At 40.3% G+C, this 23,025-nt stretch overlaps 1 protein-coding gene across 1 annotated transcript in view; it reads left to right on the forward strand.

The window, feature by feature from the left end:
- The first annotated feature begins 11,827 nt into the window (after positions 1-11,827).
- Positions 11,828-23,025, forward strand: part of FKBP15 (FKBP prolyl isomerase family member 15) — a 56,627-nt gene continuing 45,429 nt past the window's right edge. Inside the window, exons 1-2 of the mRNA XM_012461853.3 lie at positions 11,828-11,946; positions 21,389-21,504. Coding sequence (XP_012317276.2) covers positions 11,894-11,946; positions 21,389-21,504 — 169 coding nt within the window. The 5' untranslated portion in view covers positions 11,828-11,893. The remainder of the gene's footprint in view (positions 11,947-21,388; positions 21,505-23,025) is intronic.

Consider the following 23,025-nt stretch of genomic DNA (forward strand, 5'->3'; position numbering starts at 1 on the left):
GAATTATTAGCAGGAGTTCACTGAGGCAATAGCACAGTGGTTAAGAGGGAAAGTTAGTTTCTTCTAAACAAAGGATGTTAATAGCAACTACCTCTTGATGGCATACACTTAAACACTTACTTAAGCACAGTGTCTAAACACAGGAAGTTCTTGATAAATACTCATAATTTTTACTTCTCAATCTACTGTTTTCTCTACATTTGGTATAAGTACAATTCACTAAATCCTTGTTTTGTCCACCAACTACCCCATAGGTAACCCTTCTTCCTAATCTCTGCTGTTCTTTTTTGTTCAAGATGATGTTTTGCTGTTGTCACCAGGCTGCAGTGCAGTGGCACGATGTCAGCTCACTGCAAACCTCTGCCTCCTGGGTTCAATGATTCTCCTAACTCAGCCTCCCAAGTAGCTGGGATTACGGGCGCCCGCCACCATGCCTGGCTAGTTTTGTTTTTGTATTTTTAGTAGAGATGGGGTTTCACCATGTTGGCTAGGCTGGTCCTGAACTTCTGACCTTGGGTGATCCACCCGCCTTGGCCTCCCAAAGTTCTGAGATTACAGGCATGAGTCACTGTGTCTGGCCATCTCTGTTGTTCTTGATTTAGGAGTTTGCAGGGGTGTGCAAATGAATCCTACTCATTTAAATTTACCGACAGAGGGTGGCCTTTACCTATGTTGAATCAGGTGGTCGGTCATTTTTTCCAATTTCATTCCCATCTGTATCACATTTTCTTTGAAATGTTTCAAAGTTTCTGCCTTTTGTCTCCCTGTCTTCTGACTATAAATAATGCTTCTTTATATTTCTATGATAATTTCACTAGGATTTTGGGAAAGAGATGAGTTCAAAATGCCCATCTTGACATGGAAATAATGATACATTATACTAGGTTTTGGTCCATCTTTCTATATTCTAATTTTTTAACAGTAGTAACAATTCTAAGCTATAACATAGAGCCATGTATTCTGCGGTATTGCTAAAAACATAACAAAGGAACTGTTTTCAGTGCTACTTTCTAGAAAGTTTGTAAGCTTTCACGAGTTGCCCAAATAATAGGAAGAAATCCAGTGAAGCAGCTAGTTTCAACTACCCCGCAGCAATTTTCCCTGGGAATCTGGCATTGAAAACATATTTGGAAAGGTAAGACTGCCTAAGTGAGCTGCATGTTAGACCATAACATTCTGTTACCTGTAACTTTATAGGAGTTATAGTCCACATGTGGGCCTGGCTATCTCCTATCCCAGAGTTTATCAGAGAGCTCTTCCACAGAGATACTACGAGTACCTAATGTATGGCCCATAAACAAGTTTTTAAAACCTAAAATAAGAAAAATAAACACTAATCAAATTCTACCTTCTAAATGTCCGAAAAGCTAGTTTATTTTCATCTAATATTCACTCTGATCTTGATGATTTCATATACATAAAATGAAATTCATGTGAATAAAAAGATACATGTGTATTTTGAATTATTTATTCCAATGCTGTTCCTACAAAGTGTGCCTAACTCCATAGCTACCACTAATGCATAACTAAATAAATAATTTCCTCATTTTTTTTTTTTTTTTTTTTTTTTGAGACAAGGTCATACTCTGTTGCCCCAGCTACAGTATAGTAGCGTGATTACCGCTCACTGCAGCCTAGACCTCCTGGGCTCAAGTGATCCTCCCACCTCAGCCTCTAGAGTAGCTGGGACCATAGGTGCGTACCATTATGCCCAGCTAATTAAAAAATTTTTTGTACAGCTGAGGGGGATGGTCTCCCTATGTTGCCTAGGCTGGTCTTGAACTCCAGGCCTCAAGTGATTCTTCTGTCTCAGTCTCCCAAAGTGCTAGGATTACAGGTGTAAATCACCATACCCAGCCCCCAATTTTTAAGTGCAACACTAAGAACGGCAGTGGGAGCCAGAGATAGGTGTGTGTGCACATTTACTTAAACACAGGCAGACACAGACTCCTCTTCAAGATCATTTATGTGGTCTCTTGTCCTTTCCTGAACCAAATTAAGAGTGCAAAGAAATGGCTTGATAGGTGTGTCAAGGCTGAGCAGGAAAATGGAAGGATATGCCACTTAAGAGGGGAGCAAAGTAGAGGTTAGATCACTTTGACATCTACCTCAATTCAACTCAACTAGCATTATGAAGTACTCTCCGCCCCAGAGGCTGTAGGGAATTCAGAGATGGAAAGGATGGAGGCTCTGGCTTAAACCTGCTATTGAACAGAGCAAATTTCACAAATGGCTTATTGTACCTAGAAAGAGAATGAGGGAGGTGATATGGGGATAAAAGAAAAGTTAGTAGGTTATAGTTAAGAAAGTATGAGGGGCTGATACAATTCTGACCTGCTTTATGGTCTCTAGCTTCCCAAATAGACTAGTGACTACAGTAAACAATTTATTATGCATATTTCAAAATATCTAGAAGGGAGAATTCTGAATGTTCTTATCACAAAGAAATGATAAATGTTTGAGGTGATGTGTATGCTAAATATTATGTATGTTAAATACCATTTATATACATACTGAAACATCACACTGTACCCCATAAATATGTACAATTATTATGTATTAATTAAAAATAAAACAGACTGGGTGCAGTGGCTCATGCCTATAATCCCAGAACTTTGGGAGGCTGAGGTGGGAGGATCTCTTGAGTCCAGGAGTTCAAGACCAGCCCGGGCAACATAGTGAGACCTTGTCTCGACAAAAAATCAAGAAAAGTAGCCAGGCGTGGAGGTGCATGCCTGTACTCGTAGCTACAGGCTGAGGCCATAGGATCTACTTTTGCACTACTTTGGTAGGCTGAGGTGGGAGGATTGCTTGAGTCAAGGAGGTTAAGGCCGCAGTGAGCTGAGATCGTGCCACTGTACTCCAGCCTGGGTGATACCAAGACTCTGTCTCTCAAACAAATGAACAAACAAAGAAATACCCAAAAGATTAGTAATTGTTATGGTATCATACACTTTGTAATGTTATCACACACCTCATAACCATCCAAAACTTTGGGAAGACAGTAAAAAACAGACATAAACGGATGGATATTAGTTAGGCTCTCTTTGTTTTCTCTTTCCATTTTCATACCCTACATAAATTGTAATAAAGAGCAAATCTTCTGAATCCTCTACTTGGTAAATACTAGTAAACATAGTTGGGAGACAGTCTCCTTTTGTTCTGAGTTTATAATATTTACCTTGCAAATCAGCTTGATTAGTATCATACTGAAAAGCACTAGAAAAATCTGTAAGACCATGATGCAGGTGACTTTAGTGAAGTCTGCAATTCAACATAATTTTGGTGAGGTTACCTATACTTGGCTCTTACTTAAGATATAGTTCTGAATTATAAGAGATAAAAATTAAGATATTTCCAAGAAAATGATACTTTTTCTTTTCTACTAATCATTTTCAATTAAAGTCTCATAGAAGATCAAAACTAGAACAGTCATCAGTCTGATGCCCACACTCTTTAACATAGTAATCCCACTTCTAAATTTTCATTCTACAGATAAACTGGAACTTACGTGAAATGTATATTTAAAAAGTTATTTACAATAGGGTTGTCTGTAATAGCAAAATATTGAAAATACAACCTAAATGTTCATTGATAGGGTACTGATTAAATGAGTTATATTTTCATACAATGGAATACTGTGCAAAATAAGAACAAGGATGCGGCCGGGCGCGGTGGCTCAAGCCTGTAATCCCAGCACTTTGGGAGGCCGAGGCGGGTGGATCACGAGGTCGAGAGATCGAGACCATCCTGGTCAACATTGTGAAACCCCGTCTCTATTAATACAAAAAAAAAATTAGCTGGGCACGGTGGCGCGTGCCTGTAATCCCAGCTACTCAGGAGGCTGAGGCAGGAGAATTGCCTGAACCCAGGAGGCGGAGGTTGCGGTGAGCCGAGATCGCGCCATTGCACTCCAGCCTGGGTAACAAGAGCGAGACTCCGTCTCAAAAAAAAAAAAAAAAAAAAAAAAAAAAAAAAAAAAAAAGAACAAGGATGCTTTTATATACTGATATAGAATGATCTCCAAGACATATTATAAAATGAAATAAAAGCATATTATACTGTATGCTGTAATTTGTAAAAAACTTAAAAAAGGAAAAGAGTATGTAAATATTATTTGTATATACCTATACTATCTCCAAGAGAATGTGTGTGGGGGGCGGACAACAAAGTTGTTGGTTGAGCCTGGGAGTCAAAACAAACACTGTGGTCCCTAAGGGGAACTGGTCAGAGGTGGGTAGGAGTAAATTAAATACTTTTCACTGAATAACCCTGTGTACTTTTTGAATTACAAGCCATGTGAATATATTTCTTATTTAAAGAGTTAAATTATCATCAAATTCAACTCCTTTATTTTACAGATGTAGAAACTGAGGTCCATGGTATTAAATAACACTAATACTCATTAGTTAGGTGAACCCGTAACATCTGCTTCTGATAGAAGGCTCCATAACACTAGACTAACCACTTTATCCAGCTCCATTTTTCCAGATGGCTTGCTGGGAAGCAGCTAAGCAGGAGGGGTTTCCGAGCTTTACGTATCCTGTTCTGGTGGCAAATAACACAAAAGCTCCTATTTCTCTTGCCCACTCCCACCCTTCTGTACAAAGAAGATCAAGTGTACAACTACACTCTTCCAAAGGCCTTTAGAAAAGCTTTTATTTGCCTGGTTTTAACAGGACAACTCAAATTGATAGGTCAAACAAACAAACTGAAAAGGTCTTTTAGTTGTGTAATGGTAGCAGGGCCTAAGTCCAATGGGGAGTGGATCTCCCAGCAACTTTACTCCATTTCTGATACCTTTTGTTGTTGGCTAAGCCACATCCTGGAATAATATAATCACAAGATGTACCCTTTCATGCTTCTCTTAACTGATCCTTTTGTAGCCTCAACACACTTCCAGACTGTGCTTTAGTATGATTTATGTGAAGATTTCAGTGTTTTCTAGATAATATCTTAGAGTGGAGAAAGCGTGCAGCACTAGGCATCAAAGGCTCTGAGCTCTGAACCCATGTTTGCCATATACTAGCTATGTGACATTAAGCAGATCACTAAAACCCAGTGAGAACTATTTTCTTCATTTGCAAAACAGATATTAAACTACCTACACTGCCAATCTCATAGGATTGTAAGGGTCAAATAAAATGTTAAATACTTTCAAATTTTAAGGTACAATAAATATGAAATACAATTAAAAGTTTGTTTGCTCATTAGATGACAAAATCTCTGAAAGGAGCTAAGTCACACATAAGGCTCACTTTCATGTCTCTTGAAGTATACAATCTCTTTTACAGTTTTATTTAAATAAAACTGGCTAGTCAGACACATATACATTGGCAAAGCATTGCTTTAACTGCTTTCTTGTTATAACTAAAGGTAGACAATGGTCCTCCTTGTCTAAACTTTGCTTTAGTTATATAGCATTTCAACTGTCTGGATAATAATCTTGGTTTGCCTGTGAATAATATTGGGAATTAACATGGTATATAAGATGGAAACTAGGAAACATTTGAACTGTTCCTTTTTTTATTCAGTAAGAAAATGCAATTAAATGTTATACAAGATAATAGGAACTTATGTCCCAGCAAAACATTAATTAGTAAAGAATGATTTAATGAAAATGCAGTAAGAGAATGAAAATGAGGCTGGGCATGGTGGCTCATGCCTGTAATCTCAGCATTCTAGGAGGCCAAGGCTGGCAGATTGCTTAAGTTTCGGAGTTTGAGACCAGCCTGGGCAACATGGCAAAGTCCCAACTCTGTCAAAAATACAAAAAAGTAGCTGGGAGTGGTGGTGCATGCCTGTAGTCCCAGCTACTTGGAAGGCTGAGATGGAAGGACTGCTTGAGCCTGGGAGACAGAGGTTGCGGTGAGCCAAGATCGTGCCACTGCATTCCAGGCTGCGCAACAGAGCAAGACCCTGTCTCAAGAAAAAAATAAAAAAGAAAAAGAAAAAGAAAAATTGTTCAGTATCTCAGATAGAGGCTGAGATATTGAGATAAAAATTGTTCAATATCTCTGTATGGTGTGGTAGTAAAAGTACAGGGCTAGGAATTGAAAGAGGTTCTTGATCTGCATTCTAGATCTGGCCTGTAGGTCTCATTTGCTGTGTAACTTCGAGGAACTCAGACTATTCTTTCGCTATTTATTGCATACCTATTGAATGAAGGTACCTTGATGAAACCCTAACCTTAAGAAACCCATTTGGGTGAAAGAGGGACACATGTAAATAATTAAAAGATAATGTAAAATGTACTAAGGTATAGATTATGCATAGGGTTGTGTGAGAGCTCATAGAAAGCCATCAGAAAAGGTGGGAGCGAGGATGCGGGTGTAAAAGTTACAGGATTCCTCTGTCTTTCATCTCATAAATTAAATGACTATATTCTAGATGCTCTAAACTGCTTCAAAATTATATAAACACTCATCATAGTTCTACAATAACTCTTCTATCTAGGGAAATATGTCACGTGTTGTTAGAATTTTGCCCTTTTTATGTGTTGCCTCCAAAACATTTCTCATATTTACTTTTGAGATTCAGGCTTCCATCTTATGCTGTATTTCATAATGTCCTTAGCCTACAAAAGCAGGTTGCATACAAAAGCCTAGGGCCATTGTGTAAAGGAAAAGAGGTAGGGTGGACCCTTCTCAACCCTTTCCTTCTCTGCAGGGCTTTGCATTCCTAAGGATGGGCCCCTCCTCTGCTTGGGGATGTTACCTAAATTATAATATGATACTACTCAAAGCAGTGAACTTCAAAAGCATTTCCTTCCCAGGCCCTACTGTAAGATTTCTTTTGGCATAAACTGTTCATTGTAATGTATTAAGTATCAGACTTTTGATGACTTGTCATACTTAAGTCACAAAACTACAGAAAATGTTTGAGTTTTTAAAATGGCTTTGTTTTAAGAGCTGCATGCAAGCGTGCAGGCAGCAGCAACCCCCTACCCCTTCTCTCCCTTTGCCCCAGTCAGGTCTGTCCTATCAAATGTAGTTATTTGGGTGATGCCTTGTTACTAACCTATCTGACAACTGCTAGTTGAAATCAGTTGGTCACTGTAAACACTTTGCTTTGCTTTTTTTTTTTGAGACGGAGCATCACTCTGTCGCCCAGGTCCAGGTGCCCACCACCACGCCTAGCTAATTTTTGTATTTTCAGTAGAGATGGGGTTTCACTATGTTGGCCAGGCTAGTCTTGAACTCCTGATCTCAGGTGATCCACCTTTGCTGGGATTACAGGTGTGAGCCATCATGCCTGGCCGAACACTTTGCTTTTCTATGATAATTACATCATCTTTTTCTCTTGTAGCACTTCTGGTGGGAAAGGTGCAAAAAGGAATTAAGAGTGGAAATGAGTCTCTGATTCCTAAGTCCTTCTCTACCAAGGCTTCCAAATTGTAAACAAGAGGTTGAGAAAGACTTAGGAATCAAAGACTCTTATGAGCATGGTATCTATTTTCAAAGCAGTCATTTCATTTTATCCACATTCAGTATGGAAACTTTATTTTTTTCCATTCAAAATTGAGATTATAATCCAAAGGAAAGCTGAATTGAAATTTAAAAAAAATTATTACCAGTGCCCCAAGTAGTGTTTACCATGCCTTACCTCATTCAGTTCACACAACCACCCCATGTTCTAGGGACCATTAGAAAATGAAGTGGCTACTGACGTGGAATGGAGCTGGGGAAATTTAACTTTTTACTTCATGTACTCCTAAGCCATTTGAACTTTTTTACACCAATCATGCCATTTAGAGTAAAAAATTCCACTTCCTACTGAGCTGAGTATAAACTTGTCATCTTTACCTTCAAGGTATTTGACAAATGTGGTCCTGTATTCCTTTTCAATTTTAATCCACTACTTCCTTAAGTGAATTGTTGCCTTATACTCTTAGCAAACTATCCCACAGAACTCTCTTATCTAATTTAACTGACATCACACTGGCTAGGCTATTCTCCAACGTGATGAGAACAACACTTCTGGTTCCCCTTCAGTGAAGTGTGCTTATCAATGGTGTCAGTGTGTTTGTTCACAAACCAATTATGCCAGTTGTGCTTTTTATTGAAAATATGTAAATACTATGTAAAGCAATGAAGTATAAATGAGAAGAGAAAAATGACAGCAGCAATTAACAGTGAGTACCTACTACCTGCCAGGCACTGTTCTACACGCTTTACACAAATTAACTCCTATAATTTCCCCAAGAAACCTAGAAATGGATACTACCATTATCCCTATTTTACAAAGGCAGAAACTGAGTAACTTGCCTAAGGTCTACTATGCAACTAATAAGTGGCAAAGCAATTTGGCTCCAGAGCTCAAGTATTTAATGACTGTACTACATAGCCTCTCTAGTAGTTGTTTCTATAAAAAACACATTGAATGCTTTGGAAAGACTAGATAAAGTGAGCATACAGGTAACACATAAACTTGCCGTTAGGTGAGAGAGACAACACAAAAGGCTGGGACGACTTTTCATAAACACCTAGAAAGATTCTGCACCTAGAATGCTTTGCAAGTGATTTAAAGTTTTCATTCCATGTTAAAAATCCCATTGAAAATGTAGGCCAGAGGCTAGCAAGCTCTTTCTGTAAAGGGCCAAAAGTAAACATTTTAGGTGTTGTGGGCCATGTGGTTTCTGTTGGAACTACTCAACTCTGCTTTGTAGGGTGAGAGTAGTCCTAGACAATTCGTAACAAATGGGCAAGGCTGTGTTCCAATAAAGCTTTACTTATAAAAACAGGCAATAGGTTTCTACACTCCAAGAAAAGGCTGAGGCCTTGTGTTAAAAGAATGGCAAAAGAATGTTTATGTGTTCATTAAAATGTTTATGATATGCATGTAACTATTATCTGTATGGTTCCTGCTTTAACTTACTTCTTCAGTTAACCAACTAATGGCCCTAAAAGTCTGCTTTCAGTGACTGAGTAAATAGAGTGCTATCCATCCCCAAGAACCTGCATTTAATTCATATCCCTATCATTGTACCTATATAACTTGGTTATATCTTTAAACTATTAATTTTAAAATGCATTCATCAGTACAGATTAGTGTGGGTATACTTGTATATAAAGACTGTCATCTCCGTTGCAAAACTGCGGATAATTCGAAAAGAATTATTAAATTTGCTGCTTCCCTGAGGGAGGAAGGTGGGTGGAGGGTGGAGAAAAATAATTGCTGCTTCCTAGCCAATCTTCAAGGGGTCAACAATACATTTTATGAATATTCTAAAAGTTGTATACTTAAGCAAAACAAATAAACAAAAATGCTTAATTTAAACTTGAGCTCAAGATTGTGCCTTACTTACCTTTGTATTTCCAGCTCTTACTCAGTAGAAGTTTAGGTCTAATCTACTCCTTTTACAGTGTTTAGGGAGCCTGGTCCAAACTCAGAGTGAGTTAGAAGGGCTGGGACAGGAATTCAGATTTCCTGATTCCTAGTCCAATATTACCAATCTGAAGATAAACGAATTTAGGAAGACAGTGGCTATTTTTTTTTTTTTTTTTTTTTTTGCTTTTTGCACTCAGTCCTGCAGTTCAAAGTCTGGGGAAGTCTCACCATCATCTTCTTCCTCATACTGCCAATGAGAATCAGCAGCTGTGTTTCCACAGTGATAACTGGGGTATGCATGTTTAATGTTCCAATCACCAATAAGGCTACTGATTTTAGGATTTTTGAGTACCTACAAAAGCCACTTTACTTAAACATCCAGGATAAAAACAGTTCCAACCAAGAACACAAGATAAGAGTTCAAATGCTCCCTTGGGCATTTTTTAAACAAAAGTACCATTTAGATGTCTCAGTACTGCAATCACAGCCAGTATTGGGGAGGAGGGTTAGAAAGTGCCATGGTACTTAATCCAGTTATTCCCTCAACACCTCCAAGAGGTAGCCAAGTTCACACACTAAACAGAGCTATTGCAACAGTTCTAGTGCTAGTGCTTATTAGATTCTAGTTTCAGTTCCAATTCTAGCACTTAGATTCCAGTTGCATTATTGCAACTGTGAACCTTCATTGCTTTAACACCTTAATCTACAAAATAAACATGAGAAGCAGACTAACAACTCTATCTTCAGTTAAACAGAGGAATAATTTCCTTATGAAAATTATAGTTACATATAATATTTCTAGCTTTCTTATTCCCCTGTTCCCCTTCCCCTGGAGCTTCAGACAATAGTACAAACACCTTCAATTAACAAAAGAGATTAAGCAACCCAGATAGCTCACAGCTAGTACAGCATTTTTATCTTTCTGGGAGCTACCTATGAAAGTCAAGAACTAACGCTAGTCTAGGTCACACGGGAAAAAGAAATCCTAAGATTGTAAATTAAGGAACAAGGGAACAAAGATGAATTTCATTATTCAGTCTAATAAAAATTAATAAGAACCTATTATAGGCAAGAAGGTTTACAATTCAGTAGTATGCAAACTATAATAAAAAGCAGAACAGGGCAAGTGCCAGGAGGTGCAAAGTTCTCTGGGAGGGAGCTACCAATCACTTCCCTTCAATTTCATACTGACAGATTGAAACATTCAGGTAAGGGACACCTGTAGTACCAACCTGACTATGAGGGGAAACCCAAGAACTCCACTGAGTCTGTGGAAATAGATGCTACACTGGGACACTATCTCCTTAGCCACACCTTGGCTAAACCAGGACTATCCCAGGATTGTTTTGAGATACCAGGTTAACCAAAGAAGTGTTTATGTGAGCTACAGACAGGGTGGAAACTGGAGGTAAAGGAGTCCGCCACAATTGATGTTGATTTAGGACTACCGCAGGAAGATCCAGGGAAATCTACGCCAAGGTCAGGCTGGGGATGTGTCTGCCTCCAAAGTATCCTCCTTTCCATCACCCACCCCCAGAATATCCTAGCTCTTCTGCACCTCACCTGAGTAGAATACAGGTGGACTCTAGAAGGGGGACTTTCTTCGAGGTGTATGCTACAGTCTTTCAGTAGCCATTCTGTAAGGGCACACAGTGCTCAAGGGCTGGCAAGGTTCTTGTTCACTCACTAGCTCACTATATCCTGAATCAAAGAACGAGGAATCCAATCTCAGTCTGTCCTTTACTCTTTGTGACCTCGGACTAGTCACCCGGGGGCTTAGTTCCTTCGTTTCCCTATCTGTAAATTCTGAGATTACAAGGAGACAGGGATTGAATTCGATGGCCTCTGAACTATAAAAGCTTCTGGGCCAGCAGGCACATGGAAGCACTCGACAAATGGCCAGTTGCATAGACAGGGAAACTGAGGCACCGAGCACCCTGGACCAAGGTCACTCTAGCTATGCCACTGCAGGGGCCGGGCCGAAGCCCAGGTCTTCAGCCCTCCAGATCCGAGCTCTTTCTCCTTCCGCCGAGTTGAGGAGAGTGGCGAGAAGGGTCCTTGTCCCGCTGGGGAAAGGAGGGTACCCATGCACAGGGGTGCGAGAGAGGGACCGAGAGAAGCCTTACCTTTCCAAGTCGAGTCCAGCCACTAGCGCCTCTCTCTCCGAATCTTAACCCGTCACCCCCTCGCGACTGCTCGACCGGCCCCTCCACTTCTGCCCGGCTCGACGTGTCCACGACCGCCACCGAGGCCGAGGATTCCCGCCCCCGCCCCGCCCCTTTACCTTACCGACCAATCCCTCCACGGGGCTATGAAGCTCCGCCCCTCTGCGGGCTGGACAGGCCTGACGTCACGCGGCGCGCGTGCCCGCGCGAGCCTCTCATTTGCCTTTTTGCCCCACCTTCTCCGGAGCCTAGTCGGCTTTCGGCCCAGAGACCGTGCGGGAGTTCATCCTGCCGGAAAGCAGCACGCTACCGCGGCATTTTACAACGTCGGCGGTGACAGGCCCTGGGATGCTGGGAACACGCAGCTTCCTCCCTGCTATTCGGTGAAATACTACGCAATGTTCGGTTCGGGGGACGAGGACGACACCGATTTCCTCTCGCCCAGCGGCGGGTGAGTGTCTGAGAAGTATGCGCTGGAGGGCGTGGCTGAGAGATACCAGCAGATTGTTGGAGGGGGTTCTATCTCTTTTTCCCGACTTCCGGGTGCAGACCTTTGCCACATTCCGGTGCTCTACACCTCTCAGAATCTGGGCAGAGCTTGCAACTGTGCTGACTCTGCCGATCTGAGGTTCGGGACCCGGCATCTCTCTTGGCGCGAAGATAACCCTGGAGTTTGCCTTTTGCTTTCTAGATCACAATTTCTCTGGTGAGATGGGAATGATTGCTGATGAGACTTCCTGCCTCAGAGTTTTTGTAGGAGTTAGCTGGGACTGACATGAGACTTTCTCTTCTCGGTGGAAAAGGCGATGACACTTTAGAACCAGGCCCTGGTGGATCAGCTCTAGCATTCTTCAAGGCCCAGCTCGGATGTCACGCTTTGGGTGCTTTTCCTTCTGCAGCCTCAGGCAGAATAAATTGCTTTCCCTTCCTTATTCCTACAGCTAGGTGTGTTTGCCTCTATTCTTGCATCCCGAAACTATTAGATTATGATTCCTCGCAGGACAGGGACTGCTTATGTTGTTCATCTCTGTCTAGCACTCAGCATGGTACCTGGCACATAGCGAGTGCTCAAGAAGTGCCTGTTGAATGAATGATAGCTGCGAAATTGCACTATGTAAATTTTAAAGCTTAAAACCAACGTAACAGACTTCGTCATTCTCCAGTTTTCCAAGCATTTTATTAATATATACCAGCCCAGGATAGAAATCTTTAAAGAGAGGCAGGGTTTTGTCTCTTTTAGTAGTCAGTTTAGCCTTTTCTATTGTGTTGTGCCAGTGGACAGCTTGACTTCCTCCAAACTCGTGAGAGCTACCAAGCTGTAATCATTGCAAGCTTTGAACGTCTGCTTAACAAATTTTGTGCACGCTGAAGAATGTACTGGAAAAATGACAAATACACCACATATGCTCCTTATTCTGCTAAATGCTAAGAGGTTACAAAAATGGTTAAGCTGCTGTGCCTGCCGTTAAGTTGCTTCCCGATTTGTTGGAGAGGTCAATACATTAAAGATCATAAAACGACACTGGCCTTTTTTTGTCCTTAAATAGGATCCTTTGATTTACACTGACTAGCTCTGTATTACCTATCCTGAAGTCTTTTCACTCCTGCCGCTGTTCCACAACTACCGCCTCTTTAGATGGCCTGCATTCACTTAGTTCCACTTTGAGTTCTTTCGTTTTCTCAGTTTAGAGTTAAGCTGTGCTTTGCTTCCTTTTTTTTCCCTATTCCACCCAAAACATTAATGAATCTCCACACATTCCAACCTCCTTGCTGCTGTTGACTCCTGTTTGTAGCCAGCCTTTTGAATTAATGTTCCTTCCAATAAAACCGTTTTGTGTATAGCTGTATATTAGACTGCTTGAAAATTTCGAAGGTATACTTTAAATTCACATTCTTCACTATGTGAAAGTATTTGAGAGAAGTCTGTAATGTTAAGGCTCCCAACTTTCATGCAGCAATCAGTCCAAGCTGTCTGAAAATGTTAAGATAGGTAATGACAGTCATGTGCTCTTTTCCAGATTCCTGGCCAGAGATAAACTCTTGGTGGCTCAATTATTCCTTTTTCCTGAGCAGGCTTCTCAAAGATCTGAGACACTTGAATTCTAGGCATGTAAATGTGCTCCTGGACATAGACAACAGCTAATTTGATGATAAAAGACTTATTGAGGAAAGTTATAGTTTATTTTTATTCCCCATGGTAATCAGGAAAACCAAATCAAATTTAACACTGAGAATTGAGAAAGTTTCACCAACATTCTCTGATTTAGCTATTCCTTTTTTGGTTTTCTCTAAGGAAGTAGAACATGTGACAGTGAATACAGCAGTTGCTTTTCACTTCCTTTTTTATAGCCATATATCACTGTAAGTGTACTTGCTTTAGTTTCAAGTCTCTTGATTTAAACACATGACTTGCTTGATTCCGTTAAGGATATATTCGAGCCAAATAGAAGTGAGAGCATCTGATAATATCCCTTCTGAGTTTCTAGGCCTCTTAGAGTTTACTATTAATCTAGAAGTAGTAATCAGGAGGCAAAACTAACAAAATTTTGTATGTTAGTTTGTTTTAGCCCATTCCTCACCATTGTGGGAAGTAATAGTAACGAAGTAATAGTACTTGGCTTCAGCTAATCCAGAGAGGAATAAGTCACAGTTTCTGTCCCTAAGAAACTTTTATTTTAGTAGTAAAATAAAATCAATCCAGAAAGAATAATCACAAAGCATTTTTAAGGGGCCAGTCATGTATATATTTGTTTTAGATTATAAAGGTTTGTGTAGGCAAATCCGATTAGCATAGTAATGATAAGTCACTAGTGTAAAGATGGTAAAGCGATAAATTAACTGATCATCAGAAAGCATTTTAAGTTCTGTAAAAGATAGGAAAAAGCCTAAATTCTAATTTGGTTCTATCCCCAGTTAGGAATATGACTTTGTACAGATCATCTCCCATCCTTGTCCCTCCATACCCCAGCCTATTAAATAATGAGGTTTGCCCTAGATAATCTTTGAGACCTTTCCCAGTTCCATAGTTTTAATGTTAATGCTAATACCAGTTTATGGTTGCAGGTCAACTTGTACATCAGTCAGCATGCTTCTGCCCTGGCAGGGGTATCTGAGTTGAGCCACATTTTGAGATAATAAGATATGTTCACAAGTACATAAATACATACTGTGTGCTTACTCAATGTCACCCGCTGAACTAAGGAATACATAGACATTATTGTATTTATTCCTCCCTTCCACTCTATGAAGTAATTTTACCTACTATGCCCATTTTACAAATGAGAAATGTGTATATACATTATTGTATTTACTCCTCTCTATGAGGTTACTATTAACTATTATATCCATTATATCCATTTTTCAAATGGGAAAGGTTCAGAGAGGTAAGTTGCTCAAGATCACACAGCTAGAAAGTAATAGAGCCTGGATCTGAAATTAGGTAGGCAGATTCTACCAGACCTGCCTATGTGCTATTATTGTTATGATTGAAATAGATGTTTGACATCAGTGTATTTAAAAAGTATTAATACTTTATCAACAAGAAGAATCCCTGTTTATTAAAATATGTTGATACAGTATAAATGCATGTGTTTTTGTTTTTTATGGGAAAGAAAAATATTATTAAACTGAGGTGAGGTGAGGTCCTTGACAACTAAATGCATTGTCTAACATTTAGTTTTTAAATTTAGTTGATGCTGTCATGACTTTTCCTATGAATTATTAACATATAGACTCAAGTCCAGAGTTAGCAAGCTCATTCTTGCCAACATAGGGAGATTGTGTATATTTGAGAGCATCTTAGTAGTGGAAAAATCTAATAATTAATTTATTTATTTTTGTTTTTTTTGAGACAGGGTTTTGCTCTGTTGCTCAGGCTGGAGTGCAGTGGTGCAGTCATGGCTCACTGCAGCTTTGAACTCCTGGGCTCAAGCAATCCACTTGCCTCAGCCTCCCCAGTAGCTGGGACTACAGGTGCACACCACCACACCTGGCTAATTTTTAATTTTTTGTAAAGGTGGGGTCTTGCTATGTTGTTCTGGCTGGTCTTAAACTCCTGACCTCAAACAGTCCTCCTGTCTCAGCCTCTGAGAGTGAGCCACCATGCCCTGCTAATAATTTACTAGTAACTTATCTCCCAAGTTGATGTAGAGTCCATTAAAGATATTAATATAAAATGGAATTAATCTGAAAACTAATTAGGTTGACCTGGCTTTTGGATTGACTTTGTAGTCTTCAACTGGCTGGTCTTTAGGACATCTGTGGAAACACAGTTCACTTATGACACTCTTGTCTTTCCTTTCACAAAGGCTACATCTGCAAAATTAAAACAGCAAGCCCAATACCCATGGTTTACTGAAGCTAACAAGGCCATTCTTTTCTTATCAGTAATTGGTGCATAAGCTATTTTATCTTAACTAGATGCTAAGCTTTGTGCATTTTTACTGTGTTTAGAGACAGTGAAACCCAAATTCCCCTTTAGGGAATTTTCCTACCTGAAAGGAAAAATCTTACTCTCTTCTAAATTCCGTAAGCATTTGTTGATGTCTTTTTAGGCCAGCCCTACTCTCACTCAAGCATTGCATTTACAATCTCACTTAAACCTCTTAGTCCTTTAAAGTAGGCATTTCTGGCCTATTTACAGGAAACTTAAACTTATAGTAGACTACTTTGAGAAGGGAAGGCAACAGTTTCAAGTTATACTAAATTTATTTTGTAAAATGCTAGTACGTATTTCTTTATAAATAAAATTTGTTTTAAAAACACCGAAAAGCCAAAATAACTTGTTGGGAAGTTTCAATGTTTACTTCACCTAAACTAAGGATGTCTTTGGAGAAGAGGCGCTCAGAGCCAGACTAGATTTTGAATTCATTTATTGAGCCTATTACATACCAGACCCTGGGCATACCTCATTTTTTTTTTTTTTTTTTTTTTTTTTGCAGTTTGCTTTATTGTGCGTTACAGACTTTTTTTTTTTTAAACAGATTAAAGGTTGTGGCCAACCCTGTGTTGAGCAAGTCTATTGGCATCATTTTGCCAACAGCAAAATTAGTCCCTTCGTGTCTCTGTGTCACATTTTGGTAATTCTCTCAGTATTCAAAAATATTATCTTGGTCAGGTGCAGTGGCTCACACCTATAATCCCAGCACTTTGGGAGACTGAGGCAGGTGGATCACTTGAGGCCAGAAGTTTAAGACCAGCCTAGCCAACATAGTGAAACCCTGTCTCTACTAAAAAATACAAAAATTAGCAGGGTGTGGTGGTGCACGCCTGTAATCGTAGCTACTGGGGAGGCTGAGGCAGGAGAATTGCTTGAACCCAGGACCCAGGAGGCAGAGGTTGCAGTGAGCCAAGATTGTGCCACTGCACTCCAGCCTGGGCAATAGAGTGAGACTCTGTTTCAAAAAAATATATATATATATTTTTTTTAGTGACCAGGCACTATTAAAAATATATATATATATATATATATATTTTTTTTTCCTCTCCGTATTTCAAACTTTTTCAATAGTATTATATCTGTTATGGTGATCTGTGATCTTTGGTGTTATTATTGTAATTGTTGTTGCCACAAACCACGCCCACAAAAAATAGTGAACTTAATTGATAAATGTTGTATATGTTCTGATTGTTCCGCTGCCTAGCAGTTCTCTATGATTTTTCCTCTTCTCGGGCCTTCCTCTATATACTCCATGACTCAGCAATATTGGCATTAGGCCAATTAATAACCCTATAACTACCTCAAGTGTTTAAGTGAAAGGAAGAGTCATGCATCTCTCACTTTAAAAAAGGTAGAAATGATTAAGCTTTGTGAGGAAGGTATGTAAAAACAAAGATAGACCAAAAGCTAGGCCTCTTGTACCAGTTAGCCATATTGTGAATGCAAAGGAACCATTCTTAAAGGAAATTAAAAGTGCTACTCCAGTGAATATACAAATGATGAGAAAGCAAAACAGCTTTATTGCTGACATGGAGAAAGTTTGAGGGATCTGATAGAACATCAAACCAGTCACAAATTTCCTTACCAAAGCCTAATTCAGAGCAAGGCCCTAACTTTTTTCAATTCTGTGAAGGCTGAGAGAGGTGAGGAGGCTGCAGAAGAAAAATTGGAAGTGAGCAGAGGTTGGTTCATGAGGTTGAGGGAAAGAAGTCATCTTCATAGCATAAAAGTGCTATATGTAGCAAGTGGTTGCAAACTGCAACAAGTTATCCAGAAGTTCTAGCAAAGAGAACTGGTGATGGTGGCTACAGTAAACAACGGATTTTCAATGTAGACAAAACAACTTTCTATTGGAAGAAGATGCCATATAGGACTTTTATGACTAGAGAGAAGTCAATGCTTGACTTCAAAACTTCAAAGGACAGGCTTACTCTTATTAGGGTATAATGCACCTAGTGACTTTAAGTTGAAGCCATTGCTCATTTACCACTCCAAAAATCCTAGAGCCCTTAGGCATTATGCTAAATTTATTTTGCCTGTGCTCTGTAAATGGAACAACAAAGCCTGGATAACACGTCTGTTTACAGCATAGTTTACTGAATATTTTAAGTGCACTGTTGAGACCCACTGCTCAGAAAAAAAGCATTCTTTTGAATTATTACTGCTCATTGACAATGTACCTGGCCACTCACAAGCTCTGATGAAGATGTATAAGGGGATTAATATTGTTTTCATGCCCATTAACACAACATCCATTCTGTACCTGAGATGAGGTCTTAGCATTTAAGAAATACATTTCATGGCTGGGCACACTGGCCACCTATAATCCCAGAACTTTGGGAGGCCAAGGTAGGTGGATCACTTGAGCTCAGGAGTTCAAGAGCAGTCTGGGCAACATGGTAAAACCCCATCTTTACAAAAAAAATACAAAAATTACCTAGGTTTGGTGGTACATGCCAGCCCAGCTACTTAGGAGGCTGAGGTGGGAAAATCCATAGAGCATGGTGGTGCATGCCTGTAGCCTCAGCTATTTTGGAGGCTGAAGTGGGAGGACTGGTTGAGCCCTGGAGGTAAAAGCTGCAGTAAGCCATGAATGCCCCACTGCACTCTAGCCTGGGTGACAGATTTAGACCCTGTCTCTATTGCATGTTTTTCACATGTACCCCAAAACCTAAAATGCAATTAAAAAAAAAAAAAATTGTTTTAAAGAGTTAACACAGCAAGCCTGAGACTATTATTCCTAAAAAGCTCTGCTTACAAGGTTGGCTCTTGGCTGATATCTTAGTCTGTTTTCTGTTGCTTATATCAAAATACCTAAAGTGCAATAAAGAAAAGGAATTTATTTTACAGTTATGGAGACTGAGAAGCTCAGGTTCAGAAGGGCTGTATGTGGTGAGGGTCTTCTTGTTGATAGGAACTCTCTGCAGGGTCCTGAGATGTCACAGGGCATCACATGGCAAGTACACTGGATATACTAGCTCAGATCTTTCTTTCTCTTCTTATAAAGCCACCAATCCAGTCCCATTCCCATGATATTCTATGATAATCTAGTAATCCTTTTTTTTTTTTTTTTTTTTTTTTGTTGTTGCAGGGGAGACAGGGTCTTGCCCTGTTGTCTAGGCTATAATGTGGTGGCATGATCATAGCTCACTCTAGTCTCAAACTTCTGGGCTAATTGAGCCTTCTGCCTCAGCCTCTCAAGTAGCTAGGATTCCAGGCGTTTACCACCAAGACTGGATAATTAAAAAAAAAAAATTATAGAGATGGGGTCTCTCTGTGTTGCCCAGGCCAGTCTCAAACTCCTGGCCTCAAGTGATCCTCCTGGCTCCCAAAGTTCTGGGATTACAGATAAGAGTCACTGCATCTGGCCTAACCTAGAAATCCATCTATGATTGGATTAATCCATTTATGTGGGTACAGACATCATGACCCAATCACCTCTTGAAGGTCCCACCTCTCGATACTGCCACATTGGGGATTATATGTCTACATCAGTTTTAGAGGGGTTGAATAAACCATAGAAGCTGGCATTTGGGCACATGATTGGTAAACAGTTCCCCACCCTGGTACAAAGCTTTTTCTAAATCGTAAGTGGCTCACTATGCCTAAGTCATTTGTAAAATGATGTGGTTCATACTGAACACCTACTTTTTTTCTGGGTATCTATAGTTTTGGTAAATGCTTGGCAGAGGGTGTCTGTGTGACCAGGCACTATTAAAAACCTTCAGCATTGAGTCTGTAATTGGCTTCCCTGATAGAGCACACTTCACGTATATTGTGTCGTAACTCACTGCTGGAGGAATTAAGAATGTCCTGTGTCACACTACTGGGAGAGGACTCTTAGAAGCTTATGCCTGGTTTCCTCTGGATTTTGAGCCATGCACTTTTTTTTTTTTTTTTTTTTTTGAGACGGACTCTTGCTCTGTAGGCCAAGCTAGAGTGCAGTCGGGTGATCTCAGCTCACTGCAACCTCCACCTCCCAGATTCAAGTGATTCTCCTGCCTCAGCCTCCTGAGTAGCTGGGATTACAGGTGTGTGCCACCACACCCAGCTAATTTTTGTATTTTTAGTAGGACAGGGTTTTGCTGTGTTGGTCAGACTTGTCTCGAACTCCTCACTTCAAGTGATCCACCTGTCTCAGCCTCCCAAAGTGCTGGGATTACAGACATGAGCCACCATCCCTGGCCCACCCATGCACTTTTTACTTTTGCTGATTTTGCTGTATATCCTTTTGTAATAGATCTTAGCCATAATTACCACTATATGCTGAGACCATTGAGTCATTCTATGGAATCATTGAACCTGATGGTGGTCTTGGAGCACAAGAGGAAGAACAGGTTTTGCTGGGGCAGTGGACATTGGAGGATATAAGTTCTGGTTTGGACATGATACATTTGTATTGCCTGAGGGATATCTATGTTATCTGGCACTCAAGAGCAAGTTTTGGGCTGGGAATGCAGATTTGATCATCATCAGCTTTTGGATAGCATTTGATACCAATGTAAATAAGTAGAGAGACAGTATGAAACTCTACCAAGGGAGAGAAAATATGGAACCCTAGAGACATGGACATTTAAAGATTGGGCAAGAAGAATCCAAGCAGTTAAAGACAAGCCAGAGAGACGCACACAGAAAAAAAAGAAGAAGAAGAAGAAGAAGAAAAAGAAAAAGACAAGCCAGAGAAATGGGGCAAAACACGCAAGGGATTATATTAGTATTTATTGATATCTTATTTGGACCTGTTCCTTCCATGACCCCTGCAGAAGTCAAGAGTTTGAAGAAGAACAAATTAATTGACAGTATAAAAAGGTGGTGTGAGGTCAAATAAGATAAGGACCGGTAAACTGGGTTTAGTAACAAAGAAGTTGTTGGCGATCTTAGCAAGATTAGTTTCAGTGGAATGGTGGGGGCATAAGATTCCTTGCAAGAGATAATGAAAGAATGGTTCTGTTAGATGAAAGGATGGCAAGGACCATGTTTGATGGGTAATTTTGTATCATAGTTTCATTTCAATGGAATAAACTAGTAAAAAGCAGGAGGAGGAGTAATCAATAGAGGGAACTAGAAACTATGATTTACTAAAAGCAAGAATTTACAGTTTGAAGATACCATGGAGAGCACCTGGACTAATCACTTCAATTTACAGGTGGAAAAACTGAGGTCCAGAGAAAAGAAGTGCCTTGACCAAAGTCCTGGGGATGAGCAGGGTCAGCTCATGATGTTCACATCAAATGTACAGTCTTGATTTCAAAGACACTTAGCCGCTGTGTCCAGGATTTTTATTTCTCTTTTTTTAAAATTTTTAATCAGCTTTCCTAGCTTGAAGTGCTTCTAGTATTGAATGGTGGGATATAGTCAAGGAAGTATTTGTTCAAGGTTGGAGATGAGCAGCTTTTGTAATGATTCCAGGTTTGGGATAGATCAATGAAATTTCATTTTCATTTTCTACTAACAGTGCCAGATTGGCCTCCCTTTTTGGACTGGATCAGGCAGCTGCTGGCCATGGAAATGAATTTTTCCAGTACACAGCCCCAAAACAGCCTAAGAAAGGCCAGGGAACGGGAGCAACAGGTAAGTTAAGAGTATATTAGGGTTCTCTAGAGGGACAGAACTAATACAATATATGTATATATGAAAGGGCATTTATTGAGGAGAATTGACTCACATGATCACAAGGTAAAGTCCCATGATAGGCCATCTGCAATTTGAAGAACAAGGAAGCCAGTAGTGGATCAGTCTGAGTCCTAAAACCTTAAAAGTAGAGAAGCCAACAGTGCAGCCTTCAGTCTGTGACTGCAGGCCCCAGAGCCTCTGGCCAACCACTAGTGTAAGTCCAAGAGTCCAAAAGCCAAAGAACTTGGAGTGTGATGTTCAAGGGCAGGAAGCATTCCGCACAGGAGACAGATGAAAGTCAGAAGACTCGGCAAGTCAGTGCCTTCTACCTTGTTCTGCCTGCCTTATTCTAGCCACGCTGGCAGTCGATTAGATGGTGCCCACCCAGATTGAGGGTGGGTCTGCCTCTCCCAGTCCATGGACTCAGATGTTACTCTCCTTAGGCAACACCCTCACAGACATACCCAGGAACAATACTTTGCATCCTTCAATCCAATCAAGTTGACAGTATTAGCCATCACAACTGGCACTGGGATTGTGCCTTAACAGGTTAGATGGAAGGGTTAGCAACCTTCCAAAAGTGACGTGCCAGGCTGTTTATCCTCGACCAGTCTGGCTAAGCTCACCCCCAGTGGTGGGTGCTTCTCTAAGACCTGGGATCCTGATTTCTAGCAGCTAGATAGTGTGCGCTTTGTTGGGAACTCACGGAGAGGTTTGAAAGCAAGGTCTTCTGCTCCATGTGGACGCAGCTCCCCCAAACTCTGCCCAAGGCACTCTAAGTAGGCACTGTCCAGTGTTTTGGCGAGAAGAAAGACCTACTTTTCACTTCCTTTATCTGGACAGGTTAGCTGTAGGCTGACTGAATTTTTACCAACTAGATAGTAACATGCATTGCTGTATCCCCTGTATCTTTCATCATGATGGACATGATGGCCATTTATTGAATGAACATTTGTTGAATGAAAGGAGAGAAAGGGGGGCTAATATTTCTTTCTTTTTTTTTTTTTTTTTTTTTTTTTGAGATGGAATTTTGCTCTGTTGCCCAGACTGGAGTGCAGTGACATGATCTCAGCTCACTGCGACCTCTGCCTCCCAGGTTCAGGCGATTCTCCTGCCTTGGCCTCCCTGGTAGCTGGGACTACAGGCATATACTACCATGCCTGGCTAATTTTTTGTATTTTTAGTAGAGATGGGGTTTCACTGAGTTGGCCAGGATGGTCTCAATCTCCTGACCTTGTGATTTGCCTGCCTTGGCCTCCCAAAGTGTTGGGATTACAGGTGTGAGCCACCACAGTTGGCCAAAGGAGGCTAATATTTCTAAAATGCTTGCTGTGTGTCTCGTCTCAGGTGGTTTACATAGGTTTTCTTAGTCCATTCTCACAATTCTGTGAAATAGGTGAGGCTACAGTCATTTTATATTTTTATTTTAAAAAATTATTTATTGATTTATTTTTATAGACAGGGTCTCACTCTATTGCC

Source organism: Aotus nancymaae, unplaced genomic scaffold (assembly GCF_030222135.1).
Source record: "Aotus nancymaae isolate 86718 unplaced genomic scaffold, 86718_ANA_hifiasm-v0.15.2.pri h1tg000003l, whole genome shotgun sequence".
Taxonomy (NCBI): Eukaryota; Metazoa; Chordata; class Mammalia; order Primates; family Aotidae; genus Aotus; species Aotus nancymaae.